The sequence below is a fragment of the Sceloporus undulatus genome, chromosome 4, assembly GCF_019175285.1.
Source record: "Sceloporus undulatus isolate JIND9_A2432 ecotype Alabama chromosome 4, SceUnd_v1.1, whole genome shotgun sequence".
Classification (NCBI taxonomy): domain Eukaryota; kingdom Metazoa; phylum Chordata; class Lepidosauria; order Squamata; family Phrynosomatidae; genus Sceloporus; species Sceloporus undulatus.
The window spans coordinates 81316792-81335568 of NC_056525.1; the positions used below are offsets into that span (position 1 = coordinate 81316792).

At 39.6% G+C, this 18777-nt stretch overlaps 1 protein-coding gene across 1 annotated transcript in view; it reads right to left on the reverse strand.

Annotated features, from left to right (window-relative positions):
• Nucleotides 1-18777, reverse strand: part of NRDC (nardilysin convertase) — a 47293-nt gene that overhangs the window by 27029 nt on the left and 1487 nt on the right. Inside the window, exons 2-7 of the mRNA XM_042462533.1 lie at nt 14934-15207; nt 14536-14617; nt 12744-12897; nt 11513-11586; nt 9239-9334; nt 1996-2118 (exon numbers count right to left, since the gene is read on the reverse strand). Of these exons, the coding sequence (XP_042318467.1) occupies nt 1996-2118; nt 9239-9334; nt 11513-11586; nt 12744-12897; nt 14536-14617; nt 14934-15207 (803 nt within the window). The remainder of the gene's footprint in view (nt 1-1995; nt 2119-9238; nt 9335-11512; nt 11587-12743; nt 12898-14535; nt 14618-14933; nt 15208-18777) is intronic.

Here is an 18777-nt window from a genome sequence, read left to right on the forward strand (position 1 = left end):
AGGACAAGTTTGGGGAGAGAGGGGTTGCTTTTGTACCCCAAATGAAAATTCACATACTGAAATCATACCCCCTGTGAATTCATATCCTAGAAACTTAGAAAAACATTGTATTTGGTTCCAAAGAATGTACATGTTCACAAAGAAATTACCAAGTATAATATTCACTCAAAACAAGAAACTAGGATCAAAATACCAAATAAGCCACTGCATATCTTGCCTATATGTCATATATAATGGTGTTAACAAAACCAATCTAAGGTCCAAAACACAGTGTAGAAATAATCCACTTTGAGACTACTTTAATTGCCTTGGCTCAGTGCTAGGAAATTCTGGGAACGGTAGTTTTTTGAAACATGTAGCCTTCTCTGTCAGAGAACTCTGGTGCCACAATAAACTACAATTCCTAGAATTTCCTAGCACTGAGCCAGGGCAGTTAAAGCGGTCTCACACTGGATTATTTCTGCTGTGTATTTTGGACCTAAGTGTCTCTTTCAAACATGAGTCGACATTTAACATCCCTGCAGGAAAACCCTCTGCTTCGAACTTAAACTATAACCAATACTTACTTTATCAATACTAACTAAACACATGTTTAAAAGTGTTTAAACGTTCTTGGCCAACCTACTGCCCAAAATCTAAGCGAAATTTTGTCATGGTCGTTTTTATATAGTAAACTGCTAATTTGTATGATTGTAGATTTAATGTCTGATTTTTTTCCAGATCATTGATAGATGATCTAAATGAAAAAGTTTGGAATTTTCAAGGGCCAAACTCCATATCATAATGAAGTTCCTCTTGAAGAAAATCCCAATGGAAATCTACAAGTGTATGATGCAAATACTGAGTGACAAGTGCCCATCATACTCAATTGTGAAGAAATTGTGTGCCAACTTTCAGCATGGAGATAAATTGAAGAGGCAGCAAGGACTGGGAAGCGTTCAACAGTGTCAACTCCTTTTGTTGAGCGTGTTCATGGGTAGATTAGCAAATCTCAGCTAGAACAGTTGCTGAGACATTAGAAGTATCCCAGGAATGCACTAGTTTTATAATCCATGAGTAACTGGCTATGCAGAAGCCATCAGCCAAGTAGATGCCAAAATGTTTGAATGCTGACCCAAAACAAAATTGAGTAGATAGCTCCAAGTTGATTTTGCTGTTTTGAGTGCTCTAGTGATAATTTTTTGGAACAACTCATAATTGCTGTTGAAACATGGTTACATCACTGTGATCTGAAGAACAAACAACAGTGGTGGCATTCAGGTTCTCCATGATCAAAGAAATTCAAGATATAAAGGTTAGCAGACACCATTTTTTGGGATAAGGAATGCGTTATGGTGACTATCTTCAGAGAGCCAGACAGTTCATGCAAACTCTACTTACTCTAACTTGCTGTACTGACTAAAAGAGGCACTGAAGGAAAAACAATGAGGGAAGCTGCAGAAAGGTGTTCTCATTTTGCAGGGCAACGTGCCTACTAGCAGAGCAGGTGAAACAATGGAAGTTTTGAAGAATTTGGGGTTTGAGTGCATAGACCATGCACTCTCCTCACCAGATATTGCTCCAACTCTTTCCTATTTCCAAACCTTAAAAAGAGTTTGAAATGCAGGAAATTTTTGAATGACTGAGAGGTGATAGTATCAGCAGAGGAGTATTTCATTGAGAATTCAGAATGTTTTGTGGGGGAGAGCATTAAAGAAATTTGAGAAACCGTGTACCAAGTGTGCCTAATTTTGGGGTTAATATGTGGAATAGCATGTATATTTCATGGGTTTAGGTCATTCCCTTCTTGGATTAGCAGAAAACATTTCAGCACCCCCTTGTAGAAGTGAAAATCATATCCAAATATATACAATTTATTTATAATACAATCCTATGAATGCTTGTTTAAAAAGTCAGTCCTGTGTTGATTGGGATTTACTTACACATAAAAGTATACAGGATTACAGCTTATAAAGCATAGCATTCCACTTGTTTATTTCTCTGAACAAATGTTACCTTTAGACTGCACAGCTAAAGTCATATAATGCGCTGAATAGTAACGCTGCCAGAACTCTCTCAGCCTTGTGTAGGTATCAATCTTATTTCGCTTCGGCTCATGTTTCAGAGTGTCTGCATTACCTGTAAAAATGTTGACAATAAAAGTTGCATATTTCAATAATTTTGCTTTAAATTTGTACAATTTTAATTCTTAAGTGAAAAACTCCTCTCTTTTACAGACATCTACAGCATAGAATCTACCAGGAATCCAAAGCTGTTCTTTTCCTCCACATCTGCTATAGTTAAAAGTAACAATTGCCATAGCAAAAATCACTGTATGTACATTTTTAATCTAGGGTTACCAGATTGAAAACTGGACAGGGCCCCTTTAATGGGTCTGAAAAAGGGAGAAATTCTGCAGGTGTTCTCAAGCAATCAGGTAAGCAAAACTTCTAAAACTGTTCTATATAACCATTAAAGGTACAGTGGTGCCTCGGGTTACGAAATTAATTCGTTCCGCCGCCGCTTTCGTAACCCGAAAAGCATTCGCAAGCCGAAATGCCATAGGCGCTAATGGGGAAAAGCCGCGATTTCGTGCGAAAAAGCCGAAAAAAGCACCAAAATTTTTTTCGTAACCCGAAAAAACCCGGAACAATTATTTCCTATGGGATTTTTTCGTATCCCGGAAATTTCATAACCTGGGTATTTCGTATCCCGGGGTACCACTGTACAGGAATCCTCTCCAGTTTTTACTCTGGAAACCCATTTTGTCTAGTTTGAGGACTACTGGCAGCCTCTTAATGAAATTTAATCCTATCGCCTTCATATGTCATTGCAACTGCTAACCTTTTCTTCTCCTCCATTGCCAAAATGAAAAATTAAAGCAGCTGGGAACAAATGGTTTCCCCCTTCTCTCATTATCTCTTGCCTTCTGGTCACCCATCTTCCCTGCCCAGTTGCCTGGAACAAACTATGCAGAATACCAACACATAAAAGATTAACGAAGGAGTCTTCAAGAAGACTGGTATGGGACAGGAGAGGAAATTTCACCTACACCTACACCTGCACATGTAAGACACAAGATAATCTGTGTGTGAACGACCTGTGGCGGGCAAATTATGCTATCTTCTCACTTTACCACACTAGCCTAGCCAGTGGTTTCTGTGTTCTCTATCAACTACATACCAATGTAATTCAATTCTTTATACCGGTTGAACCTCCCTTACCCAGAAATCCAAAAACTTTCAAAAACTGCAACTTCTTGCTGTCACTTCAACCACTTCCACCTTAGAGGGGAAGGTAGCCAAATCCGCTTGGCACTTGGCCTTGCCCATTCCTTCCCAGCTATGACGGCTACCTTCCTAAACAGTGGAAAATGTGATGACAGCTGGGGAAGCGTCTGAGACATGTTTTTTACAGGGGCCTTGTACGAACAGAGCTGCAGCAATCAGTCCCCTCCACCCTCGTTCCCGCCTTCTCTTTCTCTCTTGTCAAATTTCTGACAGTGGTGGAGCAAGCGCTCCTTGAGGAAAAACTGGTGCTTAATGTGTTACTTCCCCCACTCCATAGTCCCTATAGACAGTGTACATATATGCAAATACAAGTATTCTAAAATATGAAACCTTTTAGGTCCCAAGCAGTTCAGATAAGGGAGGCTCAACCTGTATTCCACTTTCTCAGTCTTTAGATTTGATTCCTTAGAGCAACAAATGCTGTAGCCCAATTAAAGAAATGTTATTAACCTGTGATCAAATTTTACATTCATTGATTGATTTATCAATTAAAATTGCATATTCATAAAGCTCTCTCTATATACAGTCAGACCTCCATATCCACAAAGGATCTGTTTAGCATGCAAGGATTTTGAAATCAAAATCCATGCATGCTAAAGTCCCATTAAAATTAATGGTGGCGCGGTGCACACCCAGACCTACTAACACAGCTGCATACACGCACAGTCATTCAGCAAAACGGAGGCTTGCCGTATGCGAATGGTTATATCCATGGATAGCAAGTCCACCAACAAGAAGGGTGGACTATATATTTTTTAATAAAATGTTGGTTTATACTCTCCCAGTATTACATGCCAAAGGAATGTTTCATGCTTCTATTATGACTTGTTTTCTTCCAAGTATTTGATATTCACATGTATACTGTCTTCGTAAACAAATGTTCTAATCCTTTAATAATTAAGACCTTTCATGCTACAATAAATGGAAGGATGCTGTTCTCAACCTTGGTCAACCTAATCTACCTGGCTGGAGGAAAAAAAGATTGAGGGTTCATAGCTCCAGATGCCTTTTATCACTTCCAGGAGAGGAACAGTTTAAGAAACACCCCACTGTTTTAGAACTATTGTTCTTGAAAACCACTTTACTTGAAAATCATACAGTTAAGATCAAAGACACAAATTGCCTGTGGAAATTTATCTGTGCAGCTACAATGTGGTGAAAGGTGAGAACTCCTTTGAGCATGTGCAAGAAAATGTTGTTACAATCACCAATGACAGCTTCTGAGAGGCCTCCAACATATATTCTGGGCCCTGTCTGAGGAGAAAAACAGTATATAAATAAAATAAACAAATTGTTTCCCCAAGATATGTACTATAGCATGGTACACAAACTTTTTACCCTTGGTACCTCCCTTTACATCTACATGCAGATGTCATGTCCTCCACAGAGTATATAAATAAGGATATTTTGTTGGTTATTACCTTTAAAGCCCTACATGGCTTGGACCAGCAGCAGACCATATGTTAGTAGGTCTGGGCGTGCACCGTGCCACCATTAATTTTAATAGGACTTGAGCATGCATGGATTTTGGTTTCCACAGGGGATCCAGAACAGATCCTTTGTGGATACGGAGGTCTGACTGTATATAGAGAGCTTTATATATATGCATATTTTCTTTCACACATTCATGTAAATTCGTATTTTAACGTTTTATAAGGAGATAACATAGTTCAAATTAAAACAGTTTTATTTAAGTAAATTCAACATTTAATTCAAGCCATGAGTAAATTTTACACATTAAAACATTTGAGAAGAGGAGGAGGAGGGATCAACGCCTCCAGGTCTCATGTCCCCCTCGAGCAATTCTTGTGCTTCCCCTGGGGGGTCCTGCCCCACCATTTGTGAACCCTTGTACTACAGCAACTGGTCTACATCTGCTGCATTGAAAAGGGAATTGGATTTCCGAAGGAAAAATGAACACAGTGTAACACTGAAGGAACAGAGGTACAGTACAGTTTTTCTTCCTCCCACAGCCCTCCATAGCCAGTGTGGAGTACCCATGTCATCACATGTATCTCATGTTTCCCCTTCCAATATCATTCACAGCAGCAGACAGGGTAATGGCACTCCTCCCCTCCCAGTGCACCAAGAATTCAGCATGCAAGGCACTATTATGCCTCCCTCCCATTGGTTTGCTAGGCTGAAAGGGCTGGGGATGTGCCAGCAGTAGACCATATGTTGAGCTGAGCATCAACCATCCAGGGAAGGTGAAGAAACTCCCACACAGGGAAAAAAAAGGAACAGAAGAGAAAGATGTCACAGGTCTGCACAATGTAGATGACTGAGGGGGAGGAACATACAATCAAATCACAAAACAACAGACACAGACAGGAAGTTCCAACTGAATGTACAATCCTAAGCAAACACTATTTGTGAGGGAAAGGTAAGATAGAAATGGTACACACACACACACTACCCTTGTTGCAACCTTAAATATATATTTTATAGTAAGGAAATCCTACAGAACTCAAATATACTTTCAAAGATAAATAAATAAACAAATAAATAAATAGTTTATTCATATTTCCCGCTTCTCCCAGTTGGATCAAGGCGGGTTTACAACCTAAAATACATACATAAAACAATTGCTAAAACATAACAACATATTAATTTTAGTTTAAAAACCCCCAACTCTGGCAGTAATGGATTACAAAACAATCATAATCAGAGGACTGGGGCAGTTATCTCTTATATGAGATCCGTCTTAATTGCCCTATTGAAAGCATCCAAGGAGGTAGCAAGATGGATCTCTTCCGGGAGGCTATTTCACAATTTTGGAGCAACTGTGAAAGTTTTTGGGGAAGTTGTTACTAGCCTAGTTGTTTGTAACTCCAATAACTGCTTCCCAGATGTTCTGAGTGTGTGAGGCGGATTATACAGGGAGAGGCCTTCCCTCAAGTATCTTGTAGGGCTTTAAAGGTAATAACCAACTATGAGAAGATGAGGAAGAAAATGAAAGAAGAAGGGAGGAAGAGAAAAGGAATGAAAGAAGAAGATAGGGAAGAATGGAGTTTTGTAGAAGAAGCTAATAGAAATGAAATAAAGGAAAGTATTAAATTGATGGATTAGAAAGAAGAATTGGAGCATGGCCATCATCTGGAACAGTTTGAATAATCAGAGTATTTTATTGTAAGAATGTAAGTCTGAATATAGGATTGTGTAAAATATGAGATATGTATGCTGTGGCAAACTCCCTTGTAATGATTGTTGAGGGTTTTTTTTGCGATTGCGTTGTGTTTTTAATCTAATAAAATTATATATATATATATATATGAAAAGGTAATAACCAACACCTTGTACTGCACCTGGAACCTGATCGGCAGCCAGTGAAGAGATGTTAACACAGGTGTTAAATGTTGAACCTAGAAGAGCTGGTGACCAATCTGACTACCATATTTTGGATCAGTTGACAGAAGTCTTCCAAACTTGACACAAGGCTAGCCCCCATGTAGAGCGCATTACAGAAATCAAGACAAGAGATTACCAGTGCATGTACCACTGCTTCAAGGTCCTTTCGGTTCAGGTAGGGACACAGTTGGCGTACCAACCAAAGTTGATAGTAGGCATTCTACTTGAGATGACAACTGCAAGGACGGGTCCAGGATTACTCCCCAACTGCAAATGGCGGTTAGTGATTGGTGCCACAGTCCTTTTCCAAGAAAAAGTTTTTATCTCCAACTGTAATGGTCTTCTCTCTACATATCCCCTGCTCCTACTATAAAGATGAAGAACCTCTTTGTGTGTCAGAGGAAATGCAATTCTTCTCGCACACAATCCTTGCCTGCCTGGGCAGCAGCAGCAGTTAATGTGTGCATGGATGTCTCCCTCACCACATAGGGAGAATAATCTGAAAGGCCACTTCTTAATAAATAAACCTGCACAGAAGTTGAAGTCTTCAGTGAAGACCTTGTTGCATGTTTTACCACTTCAAGACACTATGCTGCTGGAATTGGGCTTTTTCTGCAGTGGTAGGGATTGTGGAACTTCCTCGCAATGCAAATCAAGAGGGTTTGTCAGACTTCTGGGAAGCAGCCAAAACTTTACTTTTCCATATGGCCTGTGATTTTTAAAGCAAATTTTTAACATTGTTTTTCATCTGTTTTTAAACAATGCTTTATTATTATTATTATTATTATTATTATTATTATTATTATCCTGCCTCTCCCTGTATTGGATCGAGGCGGGTAACAAGATATCAAAGTATATTTATTGTACTTTGCTTTGGGATCTATGGTGTTCCAAAAGCAAAAAATATTAACAAATATTTTTAATTTTACATGTAACCATTATTGAAGGAAACCAAATTCATGGAAATTGTTCCTTCACTATTATCTTTTTGTCCAAAATGCAATTATCAAGAATAGATTTGTCTTTAAAAATCGATAAATGATATCAGCCACACTTGATCACTGTTCACTACACACAAGATAAAAGTTGAGGCATAACTCAAGGTGTGTATGTGTATGTGTGATTTTTATACTATTCTTTATTTTAAAAATAATCAAACAGTGATTTTGTAATGTTAAAACCCATAAGAAAACAGTAAAACCAAGTAGCAAAATGATATAACAGAAACAGAATTGTAAAGTATTTCAGTAAAATCTTTTGAGGTTATTGCCTAGGTTTTCAATCAGGAAAATACCTATTCAAACAAATTTGCAACTATCAGTCGAAACACCTTACATTGGGAAGCTCTATGACCTCAGCGGAGAGACTATTCCACCTGCTGGGTACAAAATGGGAAAGACTCTCCTCCACACATGCCATCATATACATTTCACTAGATCATGGTATGGGAAGCAGAGACTCCTCTACAGAGTTTAGGTGCCATAGTGATAGCTTTCTACTCTGATCCTTTAAAAAAAAAAAAATCAAAATCTTTAAATAGCTCAAAGTTTCAGAAGTCACCATGAATTCAAGCTTTTACAATTTGAATCCTTCATATAGATTGTAATCAGACTGCTTAATCTGTATAGATATCCCATTAATTTAAATGAAAATTGAGCTCAATTTGGTGTAGTGGTTTGACCAGTGGATTAGGACTCAGGAGACTCTGGAGGTTCAAATCCCTCTCTAGCCATGGAAGCCCATGGGGTAACTTTGGAGAAGTCACACTCTCTCAGCCTCAAATCAGAGCAAAAGCAAATGTCCTCTGAACAAATCTTGCCAAAAAACCCCCAAAAAAACCCATGAATTGTAACAGATACCCTAGGGTCACTATAAATTGAAAACGATGTGAAAGCACACAGCATCAACAAAATTTAGGTTATAATCCCATACCCACTTGGAATTAAGCCTCACCAAATAAAAATGAGACCCACTTACTAATTGTGTGATGTGTATAAAACTGCAATTAATGTGGATCGAGCCTTATCTACTGTATATACTCGACTATAAGTTGACCTCATGTATAAGTCAAGAGCAGATTTTGGGGCCAAAACTATTAATTTTGGTATGACCCATGGATAAGTCGAGGTAAAACCCAGGGGCATGTAACAAAGGATCTAAATGATGAAGTAAGGGAAAGCAATACCAAAGAACTTCCAAAATTCCAACAGACATAACTGTTTGTGCTCATACTAAAGGGAGGATGGATGAGAGAATGGAGCAGGTCGTTGCCTCCAGGACAGATTATACCCTTGCCTTATACCAGGGGACTGTTCCCTTTTATAAGCGTTAAAGTATGGTATTTACATGGACCCATGGTTAAGTCGATCCAATTTTGGGGTCACTTTTCTGACTAAAATTTTCTTATACATGGGTCTATACAGTATTTGCAAGGCTATACAGTCAGCCTTCATAGCCGCAGAGGTTCCGTTCCAGACCCCCCCCTCCCCCTCCTGCAGGTGTCAAATTTCGCAGGACCTCAAGTCCCATTCTCTGCAATGGTGGCACGATGTGCATGGCTGCATGCATGCAGATGGCAAGCCTGCGGATAGGAATTGCTGACTGTATTATCACATACTTACCCCAAAAAAACTTCTTCATAGGATGTCCAGACTTGGCAAGACTTCCAAAAAACATCTCTCTTCGATTTGCATCAGAAGGCCTTGCAAGTTGATATTCTGTTGTTTAGAAAAATAAACAATCAGATTCAAAGTAATATTGCCTTTCAGCACCTGTATTTAATGCTGGAATGTGACTGTATCATATATCAAAACATTCATTTGTTCAAAGCAGGAAGAATAAATAACAAAAAATAATATTGAAACTATTTAACCAAGCTCACTTGGCTTGTACATTTACTTTAACTCAGACAGAGCTTAATAACATTATTCTTTTGGACTACAAAAGCACATGCTGGTTGAAAGACTGAGATTTCTAGTTTCAAATGTAGTATTTCTAAGATTTGCTTCTGGAAAGGAACCCAAAACATAAAGTAATGACCCTTAACAAAGTTGATGGCAATTTACTAGAGGAAAAAAGGGTGTGTAATTAGCACAGACAATGCCAGCGACTTGCTAAAAATTAAATAGATAGACCAGCATCACAGTACATGTTTCTCTGGCCTAGCTGCCTAATACATGCACCTTTCTGAATGTACAACAACAACAATAATAATAATAAGTTTTATTTATATTGTCCCGCCTCTCCCGATGGATCGAGGCGGGATTACAACAGAATTATACAAACACAATGATACTAATAACAGTTATTTAAAATCACAATATAAAACATATCTCATCTAAAAACAATTGGTACAATATAAAAATTTATCACAGCCTGAGGTAAGACTCCTAATCAGGAGGTAGCGAACTTGTTGAATCTATAAAAGATCAGGAGGGTATGCTTGCCAGAAGAGGTATGTTTTCAGTGCCTTTTTGAAAGTGTCCAAGGTGGGAATGAGTCGAAGCTCTTCCGGAAGGTTGTTCCAAATCGTTGGGGCCCTAGCCAAGAATGCTCTCTGGTGAGTAGATGTTAATCTCACCTTGGGGTGTTCAAGTAAGTTCTTCCCAGATGTTCTGAGAGTGCGGGGCGGATTATGTTGGGAGAGGCATTCCCTTAAGTAACTCGGGCCCAAGCCATATAGAGCTTCAAAGGTGATCACCAACACTTTGTATTGTGCCCAGAAGCTAATTTGCAGCCAGTGTAAGGATTTTAGTACAGGTGTTATGTGGTCTGACCTTGAGATACCAGTGACCAATCTGGCTGAGGCATTTTGGACTAGCTGAAGCTTCCAAACCTGGTACAAAGGTAGCCCCATGTAGAGCGTATTACAGTAATCTAAACGAGAGGTTACCAATGCGTGTACTACAGTTTCAAGGTCCTTTCGGTCCAGACAGGGGCGCAGTTGGTGTATCAGCCGAAGCTGGTACCAAGCACTCCTGGCCATCGCATCTACTTGAGAGGATAACTGTAGGGATGAGTCCAGGAGTACTCCCAAACTGCAAACTTTGTCCTTTAGGGGAAGTGTGACCCCATCCAGGACTGGGTGGCAAATTTCCCTGTCTGGACTTGAGGTGCCTATCACGAGTACCTCCGTTTTCTCTGGATTCAGCTTGAGTTTGTTTTCCCTCATCCAGCTCATTACAGACTCAAGGCAGGCATTCAGAGGAGAGATGCCATCCCTAGTCACTGCAGCAGTCGGAGACATAGAGAAGTGAATTTGGGTGTCATCGGCATATTGATAACACCGCACCCCATATCTCTGGATGATCTCTCCCAGTGGCTTCATGTAAATGTTAAAAAGCATGGGGGACAGAATAGCACCCTGAGGGACACCAGATGTCAGTTCCCTTTTGTGAGAACAACTGTCCCCCAGCATCACCATTCGGAATCTGCCCGAGAGATAGGAACAAGATCCATTCCAGAAGATAATCTATAAGCAAAAATCAGCTTCTATACAGACTGTCTGTCCTGGCTTCATATGAATGGCATTGCAACATATGCTTCTAGTCAGTGTCTCATAAATTGATGGGATGAAGAATTTTTCCTTACTACATTCAAAAGGTGAAAATACCACATAAAAAGAAACATCAACTCATCTCCCTTTTGGCCAGTATGATTCCATTTTACTTCATGACTATTTTTATTACTTGACCTCCAAAACTGTAAAGAGCATTACTTAATTAAAAGTGCAGTACAAAATTCTCTGTATGTTTTTGAACATTTTAGAAGAGTCTGCATTCATAAGTGTGTACATGAATAAAGTGCTTCACAAAAGGATGCTGCCCATACATTTATGCCAAGTTAAATTTTTAAAAACTAAAATATAAAATTAAAGAAAAACTCATGATTCTTACCACTATCCACAGCCTCAACTTCTCGATCAATTGCATCCCGAATCATTAAAGGATGAATGAAAAACTGTGCCCATCTGAAGCAGAAAAATAATGCAAACTTTCACTTTACCAATGCAAAATTATAACATGCAGATGCAAAAAAGCTGCCAGTCTGAGAAAGTGGAAGAAATTTTTCAAATATATAAATGTTTGATTTACTTTTCAAATATGTATCTGTTGGAATTACAGTACAGTCAGCCCCCTGTATCCATAGATTCTGCATCCATGGATTCAATCATCCACAGCTTGAAAATATTGAAAAAATAATAATTTCAAAGGCCAAACATTGTTTTTGCCATTTGATATAAGGGATACCATTTTGCTATGCCATTGTATATAATGGAACATGAGCATCCACCATTTTGCTATCCATGGGTTGTCCTGGAACCAAGCCCCAACAAATACCAAGGGCCTACTGTAATAGTACAGGCTGAGTATCCCTTATCTGGAAATCCAAAATAGTCCAAATGGGTGGCTCAGATAGTGACACCTTTGTTTTCTGATGGGCCAATGTGCACAAACTTTGTTTCAGGCATAAAATTACTGAAAATATTATATATAAAATTACCTTCAGGCTACATGTATAAGGTGTATACAAAATTTAAATGAATTTCATTTTTAGACTTGGGTCTCATGGTCAAGATCTCATGTATACTATGTAAATATTCCAAAATCCCAGACATTTCTGGTCCCAAGCATTTCAGTATCATTTATGTTCAAGTTAATTACAGCAATAAAAAAGGAACAATGCCCTGCTTGTCTTGGACATTGAAGTTTCTTCAATGTCCAAGACAAGCACTTTATACACATTACATTTTCATACCAAACATACATTATATTAAGTCTTGACTATTTATTCATGATAATAAGAAGACGTAGGATACTTGTATAAATGCTTCTTTGAATTGTGCTGCTTAATGATGATATTGAATAATCTTCCCTGTTAAAGAAATTCTGAAGTCAACAAAAGCTGCAATCCTCAATATAGACACTTCCCTACAGAGCTCTTTACTGTAAGAGCCCCTCCACAAAAATTCTCCTCATTAAATTATGCAGGTTTACTAGTATTTATTAATAAAGCAACAAACTTTATTACAAAGTCACATATTCTAAAAATGCTGTAATCATTAGATTTATGCAATCATTTTCTTAGAAGTTTAACTCAAAAGCTGAATAATTTTAAGTGTGATACCTATCAAGTGCCTTCTTGAAATGTTTCCTCTGTACGTCAAACTGGAAAACTGTCCGTTCGCAGTCCGTTGAAGCATTGTCACTACCCCCATGTTTCTTCAGAAAAGCATCAAATCCATTCTCATCTGGGTATTTTGAACTGCCCATAAAAACCACTAAGACAAAAATCAAAGGACACAGTAGTTAATTTTGATTTTAAAAAACGCTGTGTTATACTATAAGAATAAGTAGTAAAACACACATACACAAACACCTTGCTTTTACCCGCTATGCACGGTGTGAAGTATTTCCTTTTGACTAATGCACACGTTTCATCTTGTTCAGTCTCTTGCTATGAACAAGTTACTGTGAGAGCTGAAGCCAAAGTCTTTCTGAGACCAGAAAGGCCATACGTTGAAATGGCAAAGTACACCCAGTATTAGAATATGTGTAGCATGCCAGGAAGCCATTGTCTTTCTTCAATCTACTGTTAATTGACTGGATATATTCTAATTCAGCTGTTTCTCTTTCCAATCTTTCTTTGTAGCTTTTGTTCAAGAACTGCTGTCCTGAGGTCATCCTCTACCAACAGTGCCCTTCAGCTCTCTACACTGGGCAAACTGGCCAATCACTACACCAAAGGATAAATGGACACAAATAAGATGTTAGAAATGAGAATGCACAAAAGCTAGTTACAGAACACTTCAATCTTCCTGGACATTCCATCTCTGGCCTCAAGACAGCAGTCTTTGAACAAAAAACTATAAAGGAAAATAGGAAAAGAGAATATATTCACAAACTTCAGTCGATCAACAATGAACTGAACATAGACTATGTTTTCCTACACATTATAACACTGGACGCTCCTAGCCAGTTTAACACATCTCCTTTCTCGTCTCCAGCCTGCACATGCTACATTCCAAAATTCCCTCCAATATTCATACCGGCATCCACCCATCTTGACCCTAGGCAACATCTTACTTCCTGCCTTTGTCCCTCAATGACCATAGTTATAACTAAACTAATCACCTCACCACCATATGCACAACTTTTGTATTTTCAAGGCTATTCATAGAATCTAGTTATAAAGGTCCTTCTTGCGTACTGGTTCACTCCATGCATCTGAGGACCAAGTAGACCAAGGTTACAAAAGCTTACCGTATGCTACATCTTTTGCACAGTTAGTCTCAAAGGTACTACAAGACTCCTTTGCATACTGATATTCCAAAATAACATGACTATGTCCCTGAATTCTACACTCTTGTTCAACCTAAAAAACACATGCTTAGAAATGCAACTTGTGCAATGAAAATTTATTTGGTGAAAGGTGAGGGAAAACCATCTCCTAGAAGAGCTAGCAAAAACACACATAGTATAGTCCAATATGCTTACTCACACAACTATTTAGGTATTTCCAGCTATATATTGGATTACTGCCTTAGCTATCTAGATGGAGAGGCATGTCCACCTTATATTTAAAATTCCGTAAGTTCAAAAAACATTTTAATTGACAAGGAATGGAAAGCTGGTGGAGATAACTGCATGTTTATTTTTGATTTTGTTAATATGTCATTGTATTTAATGTGACTTGAGTATCCACAGATTTTGGTATCTACAGGGGGGCCTGGAACCAAACCCCAGTGGATATCAAGGGTCCACTATATATTTAATATCACAAATATGAAAGCAAGAAAAAACTATAATTCTCACAATGCTGATTCTTAAGTATTGCTATAAATCTGCACAGATGCTACACTATACAGCACCGACTTTTTCCAAAAACACAGAAAGAGGACATTTAAACAAAGACATACTATGTTCCAGAAAATGTGCCAACCCAGGAAGATCTTCAGGATCTGAGAAGCTGCCGACACCAACACAAAGTGCAGCTGCAGACTGGAATAATAATAAGAAAAATAGCATGAATTTTGAGAAACACGTGACCAGATTACATGTTATGCTATCAAATGTCCCACTACATATTCTAGAAATATAAATTAAAATAACAGATTCCTTGTTCAAATCTATGTAAGTCAGAAAGGAACTTGAATGCCAGAACTGCTGAAGGCTCCCTGAGTACCAGATTGCCTAGAGAAGGCAAACATCTCTGTTTAGCAGAGGCTCAAAAATCTTTCTGCTGTAATAATGAAATTGGTCTGGCTGGAGAAGGTATTCTGCCATTCCATTCTCTTACATCCTGTCCTACACATACCTGTTTTTCTGTGCAATTCCTCTTTCTTGTCCCCTCTTTATCTGCTAGCTCTTCCAATTCACTGTCAGGATCATCAAGATCTTCATCATAGTCATCATAGTCATCATCATATCCTTCTTGGTCATCCTCAATTTCTGCTCCAGAATCATCATCGTCATCAGTGTTATCTTCAGAGTCATCCTCTCCCTCTGGAGACATTGCACAAGGGCTACCATCTGGGTTATTCAAGTCCGAAATCAACAATGCACATAAGCCATTTGGGAGTTGGATGTACCTAGAAAATTATATGTATATCAGCACCAAGACACCAAATCTTTCCACTGGTACTCTACCACCACATCACTAAAAAAAATTAATTAAATGTAGCATTCTTGCATTTACCAAAACTACTCTGTACCCACATAATTAAATATTCCATCAAATCTTAACATCAGCCAAACATCAATATCCCTCCTTTAAAACAACACAACAACAGAAGTTTAAAATTAGTGGGTTAGCAACACTGGTCATTCTGGCAGGGCTAACTTCCTGCATAGAAAGCACTGGGATCCAGCAGAAACCTCCCCTGGAGCAAAAAATCAGGAAGCCATCTTTGTCAACTGACAAAAGCCCTGCATTCTTCCATGTTGCTCTGGAAGACCCCCACATTCCAAAATAGTTTTTCAAGAGGAATGGGGATCTTAGGAAAAGAAGGAAATCCACTGATCTCCCCTTCCCCCTCCTTTCCTCCTGCACATTGTGAACATCACATTTGGAATTACTGGATCATAGAGTTGGAAGGTACCACTAGGGCCATGTAGTACAACCCCTAACCATGCTACTCTGGGTGCAATCCCAAAAGCATATGTTAATAAACAATGGATTTGCATCAGTTGTTAAGACAAGGAATGGCCAGACTGTCTCAGGTGCAAAATTTCCCAAAACGTTTAGTCCCACCACCACCCCGCAGTTTTCCCCCCATGGGTTTAAAATTTCCAGACATTTTACTCTGTAGTAGTGAGTCAATCCCAGCACTCAGTCTCAGTCATAAACCTTACAATCAGTCCCTGCCAGGAGTCTGACTGCAACATTCTGGACCACTTGAATTTTCCCAACACTCTGCAGATGTAGTCCCTTGTAGAATGCATCACAGCAATTGCTACCATAATGGTCAGATGAGACATTGTCAAAACAGGAACCTTGTTAACATGATCCATTCAACTCTCAGAACACTTTCCAGAAGAGACATTCCCCAAATCCAAGATCTACACATAAGAGGCAGGAAAAGAAAAGATGCTGCTGTTCCCCACCTTCAAAAAAGGGGTGACAGAGATGTGCACTCCTCAAAGACACAGGTCCATCTGCAAGAGGCAGAAACTAAGCAGTTCCAGTGCCAAACTGAGAGATCCACTGGGAATGATCAGATACCACAATAAACCAAGGTTCCATAGGAACCCTAGCTTACCATGTATGCGGCAGCATGTTTGCTCTCACTTTTGAGTTAGTGCTACCTGAAGTAAGATCATACATAGCATGAAGGTTGGTCCATTATTTGTTTCTCATGACACCCTGAATGTAGCAATAGTCTCTTCTCCAGCCTGTTTCTTCCCCAAAAGGACAGAGAAACTAATCTTAAAACAAATCCCAATTTCCCCCCCTCAGGCTTGCAGGAAAAGAAACAAGACTTTTGAACAGGATGAAAAACAAATCACAGACCTAAAGCCCATCCTTTTTCTTTTTAACTGCTTCAGCTTCAATAGGGATGATCAAAAAGGAGGGCTCATCTCACCGACTAATCCCAAATAAACTGGAATTCTGCTGTCAAAAACTGCAAAGCCAGCCCCTTTGTCAATTCCTTTGGCAACACATCCAGCTAAATTATTGTGTTTTCTGCTGCTCCAGAGACTAGAACGCGGAGCAATGGATGCAAGCTGCAGAAAAAGAGATTCCACCTCAACATTAGGAGGAATGTCCTGACAGTAAGGGCTGGTCGAGAGTGGAACACACACCCTTGGAGTGTAGTGGTCTCCTTCCTTAGGGGTCTTTAAACAGAGGCTGGATGGCCATCGGGTGGGGATGCTTTGATTAAGAGTTCCTGCATGGCAGGGGGTTGGACTGGATGGCCCTTGCGGTCTCTTCCAACTCTCTGATTCTATGATTGTAAAGATTAGCTACTTGAAAGAATGATGGGCAATGTAAGAAACTAACACGGGTGTCCCATGAAAGTCTACTCTTTGGAGGCTGAGCAAATTAATCATAACATGGTGATAGCATGACCACAGCAGGTCATCTCAAGAAAACTTAATTGCCAGTAACACTGCATACATATGAAAGTATCTTCCATGAACATATGATACTATCTTCTGACACAGGATCACTGATGTTTTACTTTGGGTATAAGGGCTATTTCAGATTTGGTATAACCTGTGTGGCACCAGGTAACCTGTGTAGTCTATAGGATATACCCACCAGAAACAGGATTGGCTTAGCTTCAAAGATTTTCATAAAGTTCTCTTCCCCAGAGTTTATGCAATGTAGTTGGCAATTCTGCAATCTGTGAAGAACCCCTCAAATCTCAAGGAAGCTAACACTAAGAAGTCAGATCCTCCCCTCTTTCTTTTCACTTCATTACACAGCATTTAAAGAGCCTCTCAGCAAGTGAACACCCACCAAAGCCTTTCACACTACTGAGGCACATGGCCTTGTGATGCACCAAACAGACTCATTAATACAACCCCTGTAAGGCTGACTTGTGAACAAGCCTTAGGTCAGAGTTGGTCAATCCGCTGCCCTAAGACAAATTTCAAAAGCCCTGCCCAAGATATCAGTCCAGACCTCTAGGAGAAACAATTAGTCTATCTCGCCTTTCCAACTATCTGATCCAGGGATGAGGAAGAGAAAGAAGAAAAACAGGTAACCCCACCCCTTTTTGCCTCTAGCATCTCCCATCTCTGGCATGATTACTTCCAAACAAAGTCTCTGACAAAAAGGGTTCTCAACACTGTTGCCGATGCAAATGTTTTGCTAGACAGGTCACAATCCTATGCATACTAACCTGGGAATTAGCCCCCCATCAGAACAGTCCCCTTGCTTCCAAGCAAACATTAATCGGAACAGACTGGAAGGTGATTATGTGCATTCCCATCTTTCTCTAGAAAGCCTATAAGCATTGATGTTGGCTTGAGATGATGGAAGCTGGGACTAACTCTAGAGCAGTGATTCCCAACTTTTGTCCTCCGTGTGTTTTGGACTTCAGCTTCCAGAAGCTCCAGCCAGCATGGCCATCAGTCAGTAATTCCAGGAGCTGAAGTCCAAAACATCTGGAGAACCAAAGTTTTGGAATCACTTCTCTAGATGATATCAAGTTGGAGATGTCTATCCATTAGCAATGGAGATATGGCAGTGACTCTTGTTGTTACTTGTGGTTAGCTGCCTTTGAGCCAACTTTGACTAATGGTGACCCCATGAATGAGACTACTCCATGACCCTCTATTCTCAATCTCTCTGCTCAGATCTTGCAGGTTCAGGCCCATGACTTCCCTGCCTGAGTCTATCCTTCTGGCATGTGGTCTTCCAACCTTCCCTAGCATCACTGCCTTCTCATGATGTAGCTGAAGTACTACAGCCTCATTTTAGTCATCTTGGCTTCCAGAGAGAGTTCAGGACCCATTTGTTTGTCATTTTGGCTGAAAGGATGCTAAGAGTGGTAGTCCAGCAGCACCCATTACTCTAACTCCCTGCAAGGATGCTAGGAGTGGTAGTCCAGCAGCACCTATGGCTCTCTGCATACCCTGAAAGGATGCTGGGAGTGGTAGTCCAGCAGCACTCATGATTACATGCACAGATACAGGATGGGGGAGACCTG